Source organism: Leishmania infantum, chromosome 26 (genome assembly GCF_000002875.2).
Source record: "Leishmania infantum JPCM5 genome chromosome 26".
Taxonomy (NCBI): domain Eukaryota; phylum Euglenozoa; class Kinetoplastea; order Trypanosomatida; family Trypanosomatidae; genus Leishmania; species Leishmania infantum.
In genome coordinates, this window is record NC_009410.2 from 512,944 (window position 1) to 527,421 (window position 14,478).

General features: G+C 60.2%; 4 protein-coding genes across 4 annotated transcripts; all 4 read left to right on the forward strand.

The window, feature by feature from the left end:
• Positions 1-277: 277 nt before the first annotated feature.
• On the forward strand, positions 278-1,294 carry LINJ_26_1440 (hypothetical protein, unknown function; the record flags this gene model as incomplete). The annotated part of the gene is made up of 1 exon (XM_001470454.1): positions 278-1,294. One exon carries the CDS (start codon positions 278-280, stop codon positions 1,292-1,294), a length of 1,017 nt encoding a protein of 338 aa, XP_001470491.1.
• Positions 1,295-3,100: 1,806 nt separating this feature from the next.
• Positions 3,101-5,278, forward strand: LINJ_26_1450 (farnesyltransferase beta subunit; the record flags this gene model as incomplete). Its single annotated transcript, XM_001470455.1, has 1 exon — positions 3,101-5,278. The coding sequence occupies one exon, from the start codon at positions 3,101-3,103 to the stop codon at positions 5,276-5,278; it is 2,178 nt and encodes a 725-aa protein (XP_001470492.1).
• Positions 5,279-6,097: 819 nt separating this feature from the next.
• LINJ_26_1460 (conserved hypothetical protein) lies at positions 6,098-9,157 on the forward strand (the record flags this gene model as incomplete). The annotated part of the gene is made up of 1 exon (XM_001470456.1): positions 6,098-9,157. The coding sequence occupies one exon, from the start codon at positions 6,098-6,100 to the stop codon at positions 9,155-9,157; it is 3,060 nt and encodes a 1,019-aa protein (XP_001470493.1).
• A 1,598-nt stretch (positions 9,158-10,755) lies between these two features.
• On the forward strand, positions 10,756-12,723 carry LINJ_26_1470 (hypothetical protein, unknown function; the record flags this gene model as incomplete). The annotated part of the gene is made up of 1 exon (XM_001470457.1): positions 10,756-12,723. The coding sequence occupies one exon, from the start codon at positions 10,756-10,758 to the stop codon at positions 12,721-12,723; it is 1,968 nt and encodes a 655-aa protein (XP_001470494.1).
• Between the last annotated feature and the right edge of the window lie 1,755 nt (positions 12,724-14,478).

The following is a 14,478-nucleotide window of genomic DNA, read 5'->3' on the forward strand; positions in this document are numbered from 1 at the left end:
CGGCGCATTGGCCGTAGCGGTGCTTCTCCTTTGTGAAGTCGACAATAACAATCTCCAGTACAAGAGTGCACTCCGCTTCTGTCTCTCTCGCTCTCTCCCCATCACATCTCCCTGATATCCCTCTTCCCCCTCACTTCGTCTCCTCGACCGCTTCACCACACGGCAGCGTGAGCCTTTAGCTCTGCTTCATCTTGTCTGCCTTCTGTGCTCTCCCGCCGCCGCCTTCTTCGCCTCTGAAGCGCGACTTGGCACACAGTTTACACGTAACCGCAGCGTCATGACCGCCACCACCACCGACAGCGCCAGCTATGGCAGTCATCCGCGATGCCGCGTCCACACCGTAGCGATGTCTCAGGCTTTCTTTTACGTGGTTATTGGTGTGCTCGTGTGCCTCACTGTGTCCTGCTCTGCTTCAGGCTACAACGCGTCTATGTATGTGAACAGCGACATCGCCGTCACTGCTCTTTTTACCGGGCCCAAGCTGGTCATGCTTGTGCGGACCTCACCCCGTGACTTCAGTCCAAACGCCTTCACCAGTAGCCTGTACAGCCTCTTCTCGAAAGCCGATGCTTCCATCATGAACGTCAGCTCTGTGTTCCTGGTTAACTGGTGTGCAAAGGATCTCGCTATGGTCAACACCACCCTGTCTTGCCCAGAAGGCGCCAAGCACAACAGCGACGAACACGGCTATGTGCTTGCGCAGGTGCAGCTGAGCGGATGGAACTACTCGTCGCCCACAAATCCGGCTGAAGTCGATCTCTCCTCCCTTGGTGTCACGGATTCCATACTCGTCAGCCACTTCGGTGGTACCTATAATCCTGACAACACCTCGGGCATGAATAACAACAGCTACGTCATCAACTTCGCCTCCGATGCGATGGTCACCTACGCTATCTTTGGGTTCCTGATGGTCATCGTTATTCTCGCCCTCATCGGAGTGGCGGTGTGCGTCTGCTTGTGCGACAGCCGCCAGCTCAACCACAACAAGAGCATCGTGGACCGGGCCATTCGCGCCGTGCACTTAAACTATATGGCCGCCCTCTATGGTCGTAGTCACCAGCAGCAGCAGCAGCATCAGCAGCAAGCCATGGCGAACTTCAGCGACCACCTCAACCTGTATGCCGACATGTCGAACAACGGGTCTTCTGGCGCGCCGCATGACTCACAGAACTGGACGGACTCGCCGCAGGCCAACAGGGGATCTTCAAAGGCCAAAAGGAACGGCTGGGAATACTTGCACCGGGAAGATGGTGACACCCGCGAGATGCAAGAGATGCGCAGCATGCAGCCATGATATTGGGACAGCGTAACGTCGAAGGGGCTGCAAGAGAGGCAGGTAGAGAAAACAATGCTACGCGCGCGCGTTTGTGTTTATGTGTCTCTCTCTATCGGCCTTGTACTTCCTCTCCTTCTCGCCAGTCACGCAACAGCTCACTGGCTTGGTGAGGCAAGGAAAAGACATTGAGGCGCCGAATGGGGGAATGCAGCGGCGGCGTGCATGCGCTCGTCAAGTCTCCTTCCCTTTCTTGTGCGCCCCTCGTATCCCTGCTGCGGCTATCACCAGCGCTACCTCTCTCCTACGCCTCGGCCCTTCCGCTTCCTGTGCGCCTTGCTTTTCACAGCTCTATCTTTATATCGATGCATCTAATATATATTGGTAGAAGGCGCCACGGCTGCAGCACACTATATAGCCGTGTGTGTGCGTGCTCTCCCTTCCTCCCTCCCTCCCTTTTTTTTTTGCTTTTCCTCGCCTCTGTCGATCAACTCGCCTGTTACTGCACGCGTCCACAGTTGTTCCTGGGTGTGGCCGTGCGCACACGTCCGTCGCCTGCGCTGATGTCCCTCTTTCTTCTTTCGTTATTGCTTCACTCTCGACAGAAATACAACGCGGAGGTGAACGTCGGGGGTATTGAGGAGGAGAGGACCAACGAGAGTGTGTCTTGGAGTCACTCAAGAAGCGGCCACAGGGACCAGAAGAGCACAGGCAAATGCACAGATGCCCAGGCGCCGTGGGCTTGCTCGCTTCATGCTATGCGCTCATACCTTGGCATGCGCTTGCGTTTGTCTGTGCGCGCGGTGGCACGCACGTGTGTAGATGCACATCATGGTCTGGGGGGGAGAGTGGAGGCCGGATGCGCCTCGTGCATGCCTGAGTTTTCCGTCTCCTCCTCCTCCCCACCCCACCTCCTCCTTCCTATTGCTTATAGCTGAAGCACTGATTGTCCACAAACACACATACGGGTATATATGTATACATATATACCCGTATGTGTGCGTGGTGCCTTGTTGTTTGCGCTTCCCCCTCCCGTCCTCTCCCTTCGTCGCAAGTCCCATGAATCTGTGCACGCTCGCTTTTTTTTTGCTGTTTTCCGTTGATGACGCGCAACTCTTCTCCCTCTCTCTCGTTCAGTGTAATTGCAACGGCCTTGCACTCACGCCTGTGTACGCCGCCTGCACGCCTCAAATATCGAGCGAACTTGAAAGCATGTGTGGATGTGTCTCGACGAGGGGAAGCTAGGCTCCACCGCGAGCGGCCAACGTGCGACGTCGCAACAGGGGCCAGGTACTCGTCCGTTACCCTTCAAGCCGCCGTCGCCGTCATCCGTGCCCCTCTCCTCCGCAGCCCCCACTACCACTTCATCGACCTCGTGTCTGAAAATAGAGAACGTCACACATAAACTCACGCACCGGCGGTGACGGTGGCATAAATGCTGTCCGAACATGTCCGTTTCTTCTCCCTGTTGTCCAGCCACCTTTGCGGACGCTCTTCTGAGTGCTTACGTTGTGGCATGCCTGACACCTAGTTGGTCTGCCCCTCACAGGAGCACATCTCCGCGGGCCTAAAGTGCTGCCCAGCAATATCAGCCCCCCCCCCTTTGGTGCGCCACACACACCGCAGAGAGTGGTGAGACGCATATAACTTCATAAAAACGCTCACCTCCCGGGCAGAGATTTCTCTCTCCTCTTGTCTCTTAGTGACTGCGACAGCCGCGCGGATGCAGCATCGCTGTCCCCCCCCCTCTCGATATCGACTGCTCAAGCTCTACACTGCCACTCTGCAGGCTTCGTCCCCCATTCTCGTCCCTGCATCTCTCGGGCAATGATGAACTTGGCACCGGATACCATCACGATAGAGGCGCAGCGCAACACGGAGCTGCTGCTGCTCGAGCAGCTGCGCAGCACGAACCCTCACATCTATGCCCTGTGGCAGCGTCACCCGGACAAAGACAACGACGCTTCCTCTTCATCCGCCGCGTCGTCGTCGTCGAAGGACACTCGTGGCGCCGGCGGTAGCGATGGCAGAGGCGCCAACGCCTCCTCCGCCTCAGCAGCGTCGACATTGACGGAGCCGTTTGACTACACGGAGCCGCGCTTCTACCGTGCCGCACACGTCCATTTTCTCATGGAAAACCTCAGCGTGACGCCACAGGGCTTCTCCAGTCTCTACCCGTCGAGACCGTGGATCGTATACTGGGCCTTGCAAGCTGCCGACGTGCTGAGTGCCATGGAGAGCGAAGTGCTGCACCGTACCCCGCCGAGCGCCATCGTGGCGTTCCTGCACAGCTGCCTCAGCGTCGACCACACATGCCAAGCGGAGGTAAATAACCGGCTCGCGGCTGCCGCCACGTCTGCCCGTGGAGCCCAGGAAGTGAACGACCCCCACGTCACCGGGACACTTCTGTGGAGCAGCACAACATCCGTGACACTCTCGAGAGACAGCGCTGACGCGACGAGTGCCACCCGGATGCCGCCAGTGGAGGACGCCGCAGAGGTGGCTGAACGTTCCTCACGGCCGGTGATGGGTTTTGCAGGAGGGGCTACGCACCAAGAGCCGCACATCGCCTCCTCCTACGCAGCCTGCTGCGCTCTCGCGATGCTGAGCTGGTATGACGACGGGGCACCGCTGCGGCAACTCCCGCGTGCCGCCATCAAGCGGTGGCTCCTCACACTGCGAAACGAGGACGGTAGCTTTCGCGTGCATGGCGGAGGCGAGTCGGATATTCGCGCCTCGTACTGTGCCGCCGTCATAACAACTCTCCTCGGGCTCGATGATCCGACAACCTTTGACGGCGAGGCCGGCCGCCGCGAGTTTGTGGACGACGTGCGCGACGTTCCGGTGCTAACGCTGCAGACGGCGCGCTTCGTCGCCGCGTGTCAGACCCACGAAGGCGGCTTCACATGCTCTCCTACCGCGTCGGAGGCGCACGGGGCATACACCCAGTGCGGGCTGGCCGCCCTACTGCTCATGAAGCAGCCGCACATGGTGCATCAGGCGTCATTGCGTCGCTGGCTGGCCGCGCGCCAACTAAACTATGAGGGCGGCTTCAACGGTCGCACAAACAAGCTGGTCGACTCTTGCTACTCGCATTGGATCGGCGCATCGCACGTGCTGCTGCGCACGGTCGAGGCATACACAAAATGCTTCACAGAAGTGCCTACCACACATTCGCGCAACGGAGACGGTGCAGGAACTAGCGAAGATGGTGATAGGGAGGATGTAGATTCCGCCTCGTCCGCTCGTTGTCTTCGGGCCCGGGAGGTGGTGCTGCTGGACCATGCGCAGCTACTCGACGCAAAAATGATTCACGCTAGCGCCGATGACGCCTGGGACCGTGCCGAGAGTGAGCATCTTACGCGACTGGGTGTAGTGGATCAGTTTCTCGGCGCCGATGATGCGGTGCTGCGGTCGGCGGAAGGAAAAAGAGCCGCCGTCACAGCCTTGTACGAGCGCCTACTGGAGAGCCAGCTCGCTGCGGTGCGCGGCTGCGACGGCAACGGTGGCGCAGCTGCGGGAGACGTGCAGGGCAGCCTGGAGGCATGGCGAGCGCGCCAAGCGTTCCTCTACGCCGATGTCGGCGACTTCTACTTTAACCAGCGCAAATTGCAGGACTACGTCCTGCGCTGCTGCCAGGATCCCGAGATTGGCGGCTTGATGGACAAGCCTCAAACAGCGCACGACGGGTACCACACCTGCTACTCGCTCTCGGGGCTGAGTGCAGCGCAGAACTTGCAGTACCGGACTCATGCCACCGCCGCCGATGCCGCCTACCCGTCCACCTACCTTGAACGCGCCTTTGCCCGCTCGTACCTCCCAGGGCGCGAGAGTGGCAGCACAAGCGGCAACGAAGAAGGCAGCTGTGGCGTAGTGTTGGGCTTACCAAACACTTCCGCGGCTGCGGAGTCGATGCTTCTTCGAACGACCAGCCCGATCTTTAACATACATCAATCGCGCGTGCTCTCTGCCCTGCGTGCATGGAGCGTGAAAACTTTCGTGTAAAGGGCTGGAGAGACAGCGACCGATGTTGCGTTGCGATGCATGTGGACACGTGCGCATGTCTGTACGTATGTTGGGGGGAGGGGAGGCGGGGGAAAGAGAGAAACACAGGAAAAGGAGTGAGAGTGTGCCTTGCGTGCGCGCGGATCCCTGACATTCCCGATAAACCCGAAAACAAAAGGAAAGAGCTGCACCCTCTAGCAGCTTGAAGTGCAAAGGAAGGGTGCGTAGAGGCGGGCTGGGTGTGATCAGCGTTGGTCGTCATGGACACACTGCACCTTTCCATGTCCGCTTCACCGTGATCGGTCAGCTCACCTCAGTCTCCTCCCTCCCCCTTCCCACTCCCTTCCTCTCTTTCCCTTATTTCAGGGTGTGCTTACGTGTGTAAACTTGTGCGTGTGCGTGTGTGGTGCAACCTCCCCCCACCCTCTCCAACGCAGAGCGGCACACCTGACATGTTGTCGTATGCTGACCCGCTTCAGTTTTGAATTGGCACACTTCTCCTGCCCGGCCCTCCTCACCGCTCCACCCCTGTGATGTGTTCAACACATGCGCGCTGGCAAACATAGCAGAGAAAGCCATACACTTAGGCAGAGGAAGATCATCAAAGACGCGGGGCTCGCGCAGCAGCAGCGGCAGTAGAGGCGCGAAGAGATCCGTGAGTACGCTGCCACCCAGACAAGACGAGGAGGGCTAAGCGGTGTTACACGTAGCACCTGCACAGCAACTTCTCTCTCGCCTACACACTTTCGCTTCCTGAGGAAGAAGCGTTTTGCACGGCGGTCGAATAGACAGTGGCGGCCGCCCCCCCTCCGGTCAGCGATGGAGACGGCACCCTTGCCCTCACTTGCAGCTACGCCTGCCAGCGCTGCAGTGCCCAGCAAGCCGCAGTTGTCGATGCCCTCCGTGGCGACTGTCGCCGACGCTTCGTCCACTGCTCTATCTAGCGACTGCATGGCCCGTCTCAACACCGTCATCGCGGACGACATCCGCCAGCTCAGCCGCGATGACCTCGACGTGAAGCGGTGGTTGAACACGGCGCTCTCGCGCCTGTTGGAGGCTGCGAAAGAGGTGTCGCCCGCCGGCGCCACCGCTGCTGCCGCAGCATCGCCAGTACCCTCTCACGCTTCAACTGCATCCTTAGCGTCTGCGACGACGACATCTACCCGTAAGCCTCTGCATCTGGAAGAGCAGCTGGTGCAACTCTTGCATGCCCGCGTGCAGACTCACAGTCAAGAGCTCAGCGCCGGGATTGAGGATCTCATCTCCTCCACCCTTGTGCGGCTGCCGCGAACCACGATGGAGCTGACGCGCATGGCGGCAGAGGCTGCAGAGCTGACGGAGCAGCTGCAGCGCATCGAGGGCGTCGTCCACCCCGCCGTAGTCGCTGGCTCCGAAGCCTATGTGGCGGAGCTGCAGCTGCGCAATGCCTCGGAGTCAAAGCTGCAGAGGTGCAGGCGATACCTGGAGAAGGCGGCACGCGTGAAGGAGAGCATCCGCAGCCTGCAGTACCTCGTCGAGCAACGCGAGTCGACGAATAACAAAACAGGAAGCGGCAACGGCAGCGACGCTCTCAACAGCCTAGAAAAGGGAACGGACAGCAGCGCCGGCCCGATCACCGCTGGCAACCCCGTGAATGGCTCCGCGTCGTCGGGCAAGGCGGCGGCTCGGCATCGCGACTTGGACGAGGTCGCCGGCATCATCCGCCAAGCTCGCGAAGACCTGAAGGAAATCACAGCTGTCGATGACACCTTCGGAGAGCAGTACAAGGCTCAGCTTGAGCTATTCGAGCAGTATATTGAGCACGCTCTCGAGGAGGAGTGTGTGGCGTGTCTTCTGGCTCATCAGTTGGAGCGTGCTACTCGCCTCATGACGACCCTTTACAGCATAGGACGTGCCGATGCCGTTTTGAAGTGCTACGGGGAGCAGGCTGCGACGCAGATGGCGGCGATGCAGCAGGAGAAGCTGCGTGCGTGTGTGAGCAGTGGAGGTGCTGGCGTGCACAGGAGCAACGTGGCCGCTGCGGCGGTGGCGGAGCTGCTCCGCCGCGAGATCATCCCGGACGACAACGCCTTTGTGTCGCGTGAGCTCACGTTTCTGTCCAGCCTTGTACGGCGCACGCTGGAGGAGGCCCAGGCGACGTCTTCGTCCAAGTCAGGCGGTGCAGGGGCCAGTGGGGCTGCTCAAGAAGCAGCAACGACGACACGCAGCAAGCCCCCTGGCGCCTCTACCCCCTCTGCAGCGACGGCCTCCCCAGCGGTGCTCGCGTCAGTGCCCACGGGGGGGGCGAGTGGAGGCGGCCACATCGCTGTCGAGGACGATCCCCGCGCTGTGCAGGCTCTGGAAGTTATATCCATCATCCTCCATAAGCTCTACGAGCCGGTGCAATCGACGTTGCAGCCACTGCTGACCGAGCGGCCCGACACAACAAACGCCGATTTTGTGGCGTGCCTCTCGGCCATTCAACTGATCAAGATCTCCGCGACGTCCGTGACGACGGCGGCACCACAAGGGATGGCAGGGGAGCAGTCGTCGGCCAGCACGGGTTTTGCGACGCCGTCAGTGACGGCGAAGGACCCGTTGGAAAAACTCGCGCGCGAGGTGACGCACCGTGCCCTCGGCCTCTTCGCCGGGCTTTTCCACGAGGAGCGTGTGCTGGACCGGTACGCGGCGCGTGTCTGCGCACCGGTTGCAGCGTTCTGCGAGCAGCCGCTATCGAGGGCTCTCTCAGCTGTCGCTAGCACTGCCACCGCTGACGAGCTCGACGAGGACAGCCTGACGAGCGTGCTCACGCATGCGATCCAGGAGGTGCTCGTCTACGCGCCGGAGAAGATTACGACGCGATGTACGACGGCCTGGCACGCGTCGCTTTCGAAGATGCTCGCGCAGCTGCAGCCGACGCCCAGCACGTCGCAGCACACGCTGCTGCAGTATTTGTACATCTACAAGCGCCGCGTGCGTCCGCTCGTGATGAGGGCGCAGCAGAGCGTGGAGGACTGGCTATCGACGGGCACGGTACACGAGCGCTACCCGACGAGCGCTGCAGTGCTCTGCTCTGATCTGCAGACGCGTGTGTGGGCCCCGCTGAAGGATGAGGTGGAGGAGGCTCAGGAGTTCATCCAGAAGAGCATCCTGAACAACATCACGCGACCGATCCTCGCCACGGTCGCAGCTTACACGTCTCTGCCGTACTGGGGCAACGCGTTAGCCTCAGCCGACGGCTCCTCTAGCTCCACTCCTGTCGCGGTAGGCGCATCGAAACCCTTGGGTACCTACACTCAAGGGCAAGCCGCCCCAAGCAGCGCGGTGCGCAACATGGGAGAGATGCTCATGGAGCTGCCTCTGACGCTGGAGACTCTCGGCTCCGGTGCTGTGGCAGAGTGCCGCCGCAACGCTCAAGGGACTGGCAGCGCTGGAAATGGTGCCAGCGACGCAGATGCCGAAGATGGAGTACGTGCGTTGATCGAGGAACAGGCGGAGGAGTGGCTCAGGGCCGTGGTGAGCGATGTGGTGAGCACCTTTGTGAAGGAAAAGGTGTTGCAGCTGCAGATAGGGCCGTTTGGGTCCGTGCCGCCGTCGCAGCAACAACAGCGGGAGCACCAAACACAGCGAGCGACGTCAAGCGCGAGTGAGGCGATGCAGTGCCGCTACGCCGCCGCGCTGGAACAACTGACGACCGATCTTGACTACGTACGCAACATTCTCTCCGCTGTCAACGAGGAGTCTCTCGAGACTGTTGAGCGGGTGCTGCGGGCCGTGCAAGCGCTGCCACCTGCTTCCGTGTGTGCGGTCTTCGTGGTGGGCAACGCCATTAACATGACAACACTGGATGGCGGCGCAGCTGACAATGCCGTGGAGCAGCATCAGCAACCGCAGCAGTAGAAATCGGGACAGCATCTCGTCAACAGAGAGGCACTGACGTGTGTGGAAGGGGGGAGAGAGATGCGGCTACAGGTATGTTTATGTATGTGTGTTTGGTTGTGGTTCTATGCAGAACACGCGGCACACCCAGGCACGTTCGCTGGCTGGTCGTCTTTGTCGGGAGACAGTGCGTGAGAAAGAGTGAGAGCGGGGGTGGGGGGAGGAGGGGCTCTTTACATGCTCATCGTTATTGAGTCGCTGTTGTTGCGTGTGTGTACGTGGCACCTGCACTCGTTTCCCTCGCCGACTGTTGCTGCTGGTGTTTGTTCTCTCGTTGCGTGTGTTGAGTGTGTCGCAGGAGAGGAGGGAACGGGCAACGGCGTACCTTCATGCTAGCTTTCCACGCACACAAGGCACCGTCTACTGTTGATTGCGACCCTATCCCGCATGACCGCGTGGGCGGAAAGTCCTCGAATGGTTGCCGGAGGGAAGCGCTCCAGGTGACGGCAGCACAGACAAACATTTCGATGAAGTCGTGCGTGACCGCTGGTGGCTGGCGCGCACCACCGGAAGAATTCAATCGACAGAGAGCCACATCGTTGTTTTTCTTGAGGGGTCGTTCAAAGAAGTGGTTGCCTTTCCTCCCATGATGTGATGTTGTCATGTGTGTATGCCGGCGTACAGGCCGCGCGGATGGTTTTCACACCCCTCTCTCGCGTTCAAGTGATTCGGGGTGCTGTCTTTCTCGTTTCGTTTTTGTTTCCGTGTCCATTCCTGCGCCACACAACATGCGCTAAGCTCCACTCTACCGGGCCTGCCACAGGCACCCAGCGCGCGGTGCAACGCAGCCGCAGACACGCATCACAGCAGTGCGCCGACCCAGTCATCTGTGCACGGCCCCTGACCCAAACTCTACCCACCCACCCGCCTCGCAGGGTGGCACTCAGCCTCCCCAGCAGCAGGCAGTGCGAGGGCCGAGCGAGACGCGTTGGTATCACGCTGACGCCTTGCCCATCGCATGGATGGCGCAAGCACGCTCACGGTCGCGGGTCGCACCGGCGCCACGCCGTCCAGGGATTGGCCGCCGGCATCCGTGCCACTGCATCGCACTGACCTCCCCACGTCCTAGGCACCCTGGCCCTGTCACCACCAGGGGTGGTTCGGCAGTGGCTGGGATAGGGAGGGAGGGGGGAGGAGGCTGCTCGGCTTCCCCGCCCACAGTGGGAGCACTGAACCCTGCGATATCACGCAGTGAGAGAGGTGTGTCCGCCCTCCCGTTTTGAGGGATGTCTTTCGCATATGCAAGCTCCCATCTCCGAGTGAGCAACTGTGAGAGAGCAGCAGTAGCAGCAGCAGGGGACTCTCTGCGGCGGCGGCGGCTTTTGTTTTGCTTTTCGTGGTGCACTCCCACAATGCACAGACACACGCATGCCCTTATTCTTACCCGCATCCTTTTATCTGGGAGCTCTCTGCGTACTTCACTTCTCGGCGTTTTATGCGCCTTCGCGAGTGGGATAGCTGCTGTATAGCAGACCTCTAGCTCGTCTCTCCCCCTATCTCGCCCCGCAGGCCGTCGTATCGGCGCTGCCAGTGAACAGGATCTCTGCCTTTGATCACTCATGAAGCTCTCTGTAGCGTCACGAACGGCGGTGCTTCCATGCAGCGCGCCGCAGCAGCAGCTGCTGCTGCCGCCCAAGCTGCTTGCGTCTCTTGCATCGGTCCTTTTCGTGTTTGGCGCGCTGTGTCTCGTGGCGGCATCCCCCTTCGCAGCAGCGGCAACTGGGGCTTCGCAGATGTCGAAGGCGAGAAGGCAGGCAACGGAGCTTCTCACGCACGTGACCTTCGCCAGCTGCAATCGCCAGAGCCGTGACCAGTCCTTCTGGATGACGAGCATCGCCTCCGCGATCGCCGCGCAATGCGAGAGAGCCGGCGGCAATAGCAGCAAGCCCCACACAGACCTCCTCCTATGGCTCGGCAACGCTGTCTACGCAGACGTCGATGAGGCCGGCGTGGCCCGGAGCCTCGCGCGCCCTTCAGATGGCGTCGAGCAGGAGTACAAGCTCCTCACCGAAAGCACGTACTACCGCGAGTTTGTCGAGGCAGTCGTTGGCAGGGACGGGCTTGTGAGCGGCATCTGGGACGACCGCGACCTCGGCCGGCGCGGCGCGGACGGCAGTTACGCTCAGTCAGAGGCAATTCGCCGGTTGTACCTAGCATACATTTGGAAGGGCCACCCGCTCGCCGTAAAGGACGCCACTGGTGATGGCACTCCCGGGGCGCTGTACTCCTTCAACGGCATTCCTGCCCCCACCGGCGCGCCGCTCGCGGCACACTTCGTGCACAGCGTCTGCACAGTAACTCTCGATGTGCGGACGCAGCGGACGGCGCCGCCAAACCTGGTAGACGCACTGCTGCGTAGCAGCGAGGAGACTGACCTGCGCCTCCGCGGTAGTAAGGGCGCTGCATCGGACGCTAGGCTAGCTGAGATCCGCGACGTGCGTGCACGGGTGATGGAGGCCGACCTACTTGGGCGACGGCAGTGGGCATGGCTGGAGCGCACACTCGCCACGTACCTGGCGCCGACTGCGCGCAGCCCCGGCGATGCGGCGGGTCGTGCGCACTGCGCGGTCACTCTCATCGCATCACCGTGGCAGATTCTGCTGAACGACAACAAGCCCTTCGAGGGCTGGGACCTCTACCCCGCCTCCCGCAGTCGTCTGCTCCTCCTGCTAAAGAAGTACAAAGTCGAGCGCTTTGTTTTCCTGTCTGGGCACGCAGAACTGGGCGAGCTCGGCGTGATGCGGCGGGCATCAAAGGAGGACATTCGCGTCGAAGGTCCGACGGCGACCCTCACCGACAGCCTCCCGAGAGAGTCGCCGACCCTGCCGGCGTCGAAGCTGCTGCCGCCACGGCGGTCGAGCCTCGTGGAGGTGACGAGCAGCGGCCTGACGCACACAGTGCGCGAGGCACCCTTGGTCGGGTGGCTGGCGCATTGGTTCACAACCTCGCGGATGGAAGAGGACGCAAAGAGCAACGGCTTGTCTCAGCGGCACCTCTTTCTGACACGCAATACGACGATGGAGCGTCAGTTCGGAACGGTGCAGGTGATTGGGGACCGAGTGGCGGCGGCGCGGCACGCTGATGTAGTAGCAGCCTCACGCGAGGAGGTGCTTGCGCGGACAAGAGTGCTCATCACACTCCACAGTGTGCAGCGAGCTGGCGCACCCCTCGTTGCGCTGGAGCGCACATTGGAGAGTTTGCCATCCTACGCGGTGGAGCCGCTGGAAGAGGAAGAGAAGGAGTACGATGCGGTGAAGGCGATCGACCTCTACGATGCCGCTCATCTACCCCAATTCAACGTGTACAACGACCCTGGCTACTATCCGTGGCTGAAGCGGCGTATGGCAGCTTGGCAGTGCGCTGAGGTCCCCTGTGTCAGTGGTCAGCACTTTATGCTGCTGAAGGTAATAGCAAACCTGGCGCTCGCCTTTGCGGTAGTGCTGGTGTTCCTTGCTGCAGTCTACTACTACCACCTGAAGCACCGCGACATGCACGAGGAGGACGGGGTGAAGTTGAAGCAGGACTGACGAAAATGCGCAAAACACGAGCTGCAGCAGAGGCAGGCCATAGAACTGCAAGGTTTAGGAAGTGCAGGGGAGGTGACGGAGAGGAGACGCACATGCGGCCAGAGGGGAGGAGGAAATGGGGGTGGTTGATTGTTTTTTTGCCCCCCCCCCTCCCCTTGGCCGCCGTCGCCTCTACGTTGTCCCGCGCGTCAAACGCGCACAGGCAGACGTGCATTGTCGTTCACGGTGTCCTCCGCTTTCTCCCTCTCACAGTCCTTCGCACGTACATATGTGTATATGCCGTGCTTGTTACATTGTCGTTTTCCAAGTCCACCACCCCCGCCGCCGCCACCCACCGCCTGTCACCACCACCAATTCGTGATGGCTATTGGTGCTTCTATGGGTACTATGCTGTGCTGTTACTCCGTGGTTGTCTTGGCTGTTTGTTTCTCCCTTCTGTGCTTGTGCCTTGTCGACCGTGTCGCACGACAAGGGCGCCGCTCGCCTCACGATGAGGTCTGAACGAGTGAGACGGCGAGCTGGGCGGAAAGCTAACGAAACGAGAGCACGGCGGACGCAGGCACACCGAGAGGGGGGAGGAGGAGGAGGGGCAAACAAAGTAGAAAAATGCTTTGCAGCCCATTACGGTGTCCAACAAAGCATGCACGCACACACACGCAGTCGCTCTTCCCGACGTGGCAGCGGTTAGCCTGCTCTGGCGCGTCGCACATCGATCCTGGCTGCGCGCGCAGAGCCGCTTCTATCGACCCCTCTTCGGTTTAACGTCACCGAGGAGGTAGAACAAATGTGCGACACTTATGACGAGCGCTGTGGACCAAAGTTTTTTTTCCGAAAAAGGCGGGTCACCGCCGTTCCATGGTTGAGATGGTGCCGCAAGGCATCTGTGTGTGGGTGTTTGTAACTGAAGGAGGGAGCAAGTGCCGAGAAAGCAGCAGGTGATGTGTTCCGGGAGGGCGTGAGAAGGTCGGCGCTTCCGTCGTGCTTTTCTTCTTTCCTGCTGCTCGTGTGTACTCCGTGTTGCTTCTCCTTCCTTCTTTCTACCCTCTTCTGCTGTCGACGGCATCGCTCCATTTCGCGCGCCTCTCCCACCAAAATACAAAGGAAAATGGGATTAACAGCAGGCTCTGCTGTTTCTCCGCAGCGGTGGCGCGCGGATACACTCCCGTGCACGTCTGGGTACGTGACAGAGAGAGATCGCAGAAGGTGGTGTCACCGCCCGCCCTCTCCTCGAAGTATTCCAACGATATGTATGACTATGTGCTTGTGTGTGTATATATATATGTGTGTGATAGCCAACGAACGAGCACGCTGGCACCGAGACATCGACGGCGTGCATCTCACTATGCCTTTAGCACCAGATCTCTTCATGTATCTCTCTGTGTCGTCTTTGACATCTGCTGGCCTTTCCTTCCTCCCCTTCAACGCTGATGATGCCACTTACTCGTAACCGCTTTTCGTGATCACACGCACACACACACACACACACGTTGCCCAATTCACCTCCTCGGCGCATCCTACTGTCCGTAACGTCAGGAGTCCAGCGCGTCACAGATACCACACATAAACTCTCTTTCTCTCTCTGCAAAATCACTTCGCGGTGTCTTTCATCGGTCCGACCGTTCCCACTTCTACCTGCGTCGCCTCCCTGTCACTCTTGCGCACTCATCTCATCAGCGAGCGTGGACTTCTTCTTTTCGCCTTGCTGCATTTGGTTTTGGCGCGCGCCTCTGTGACTGCTCCCTCTCATCACACCAT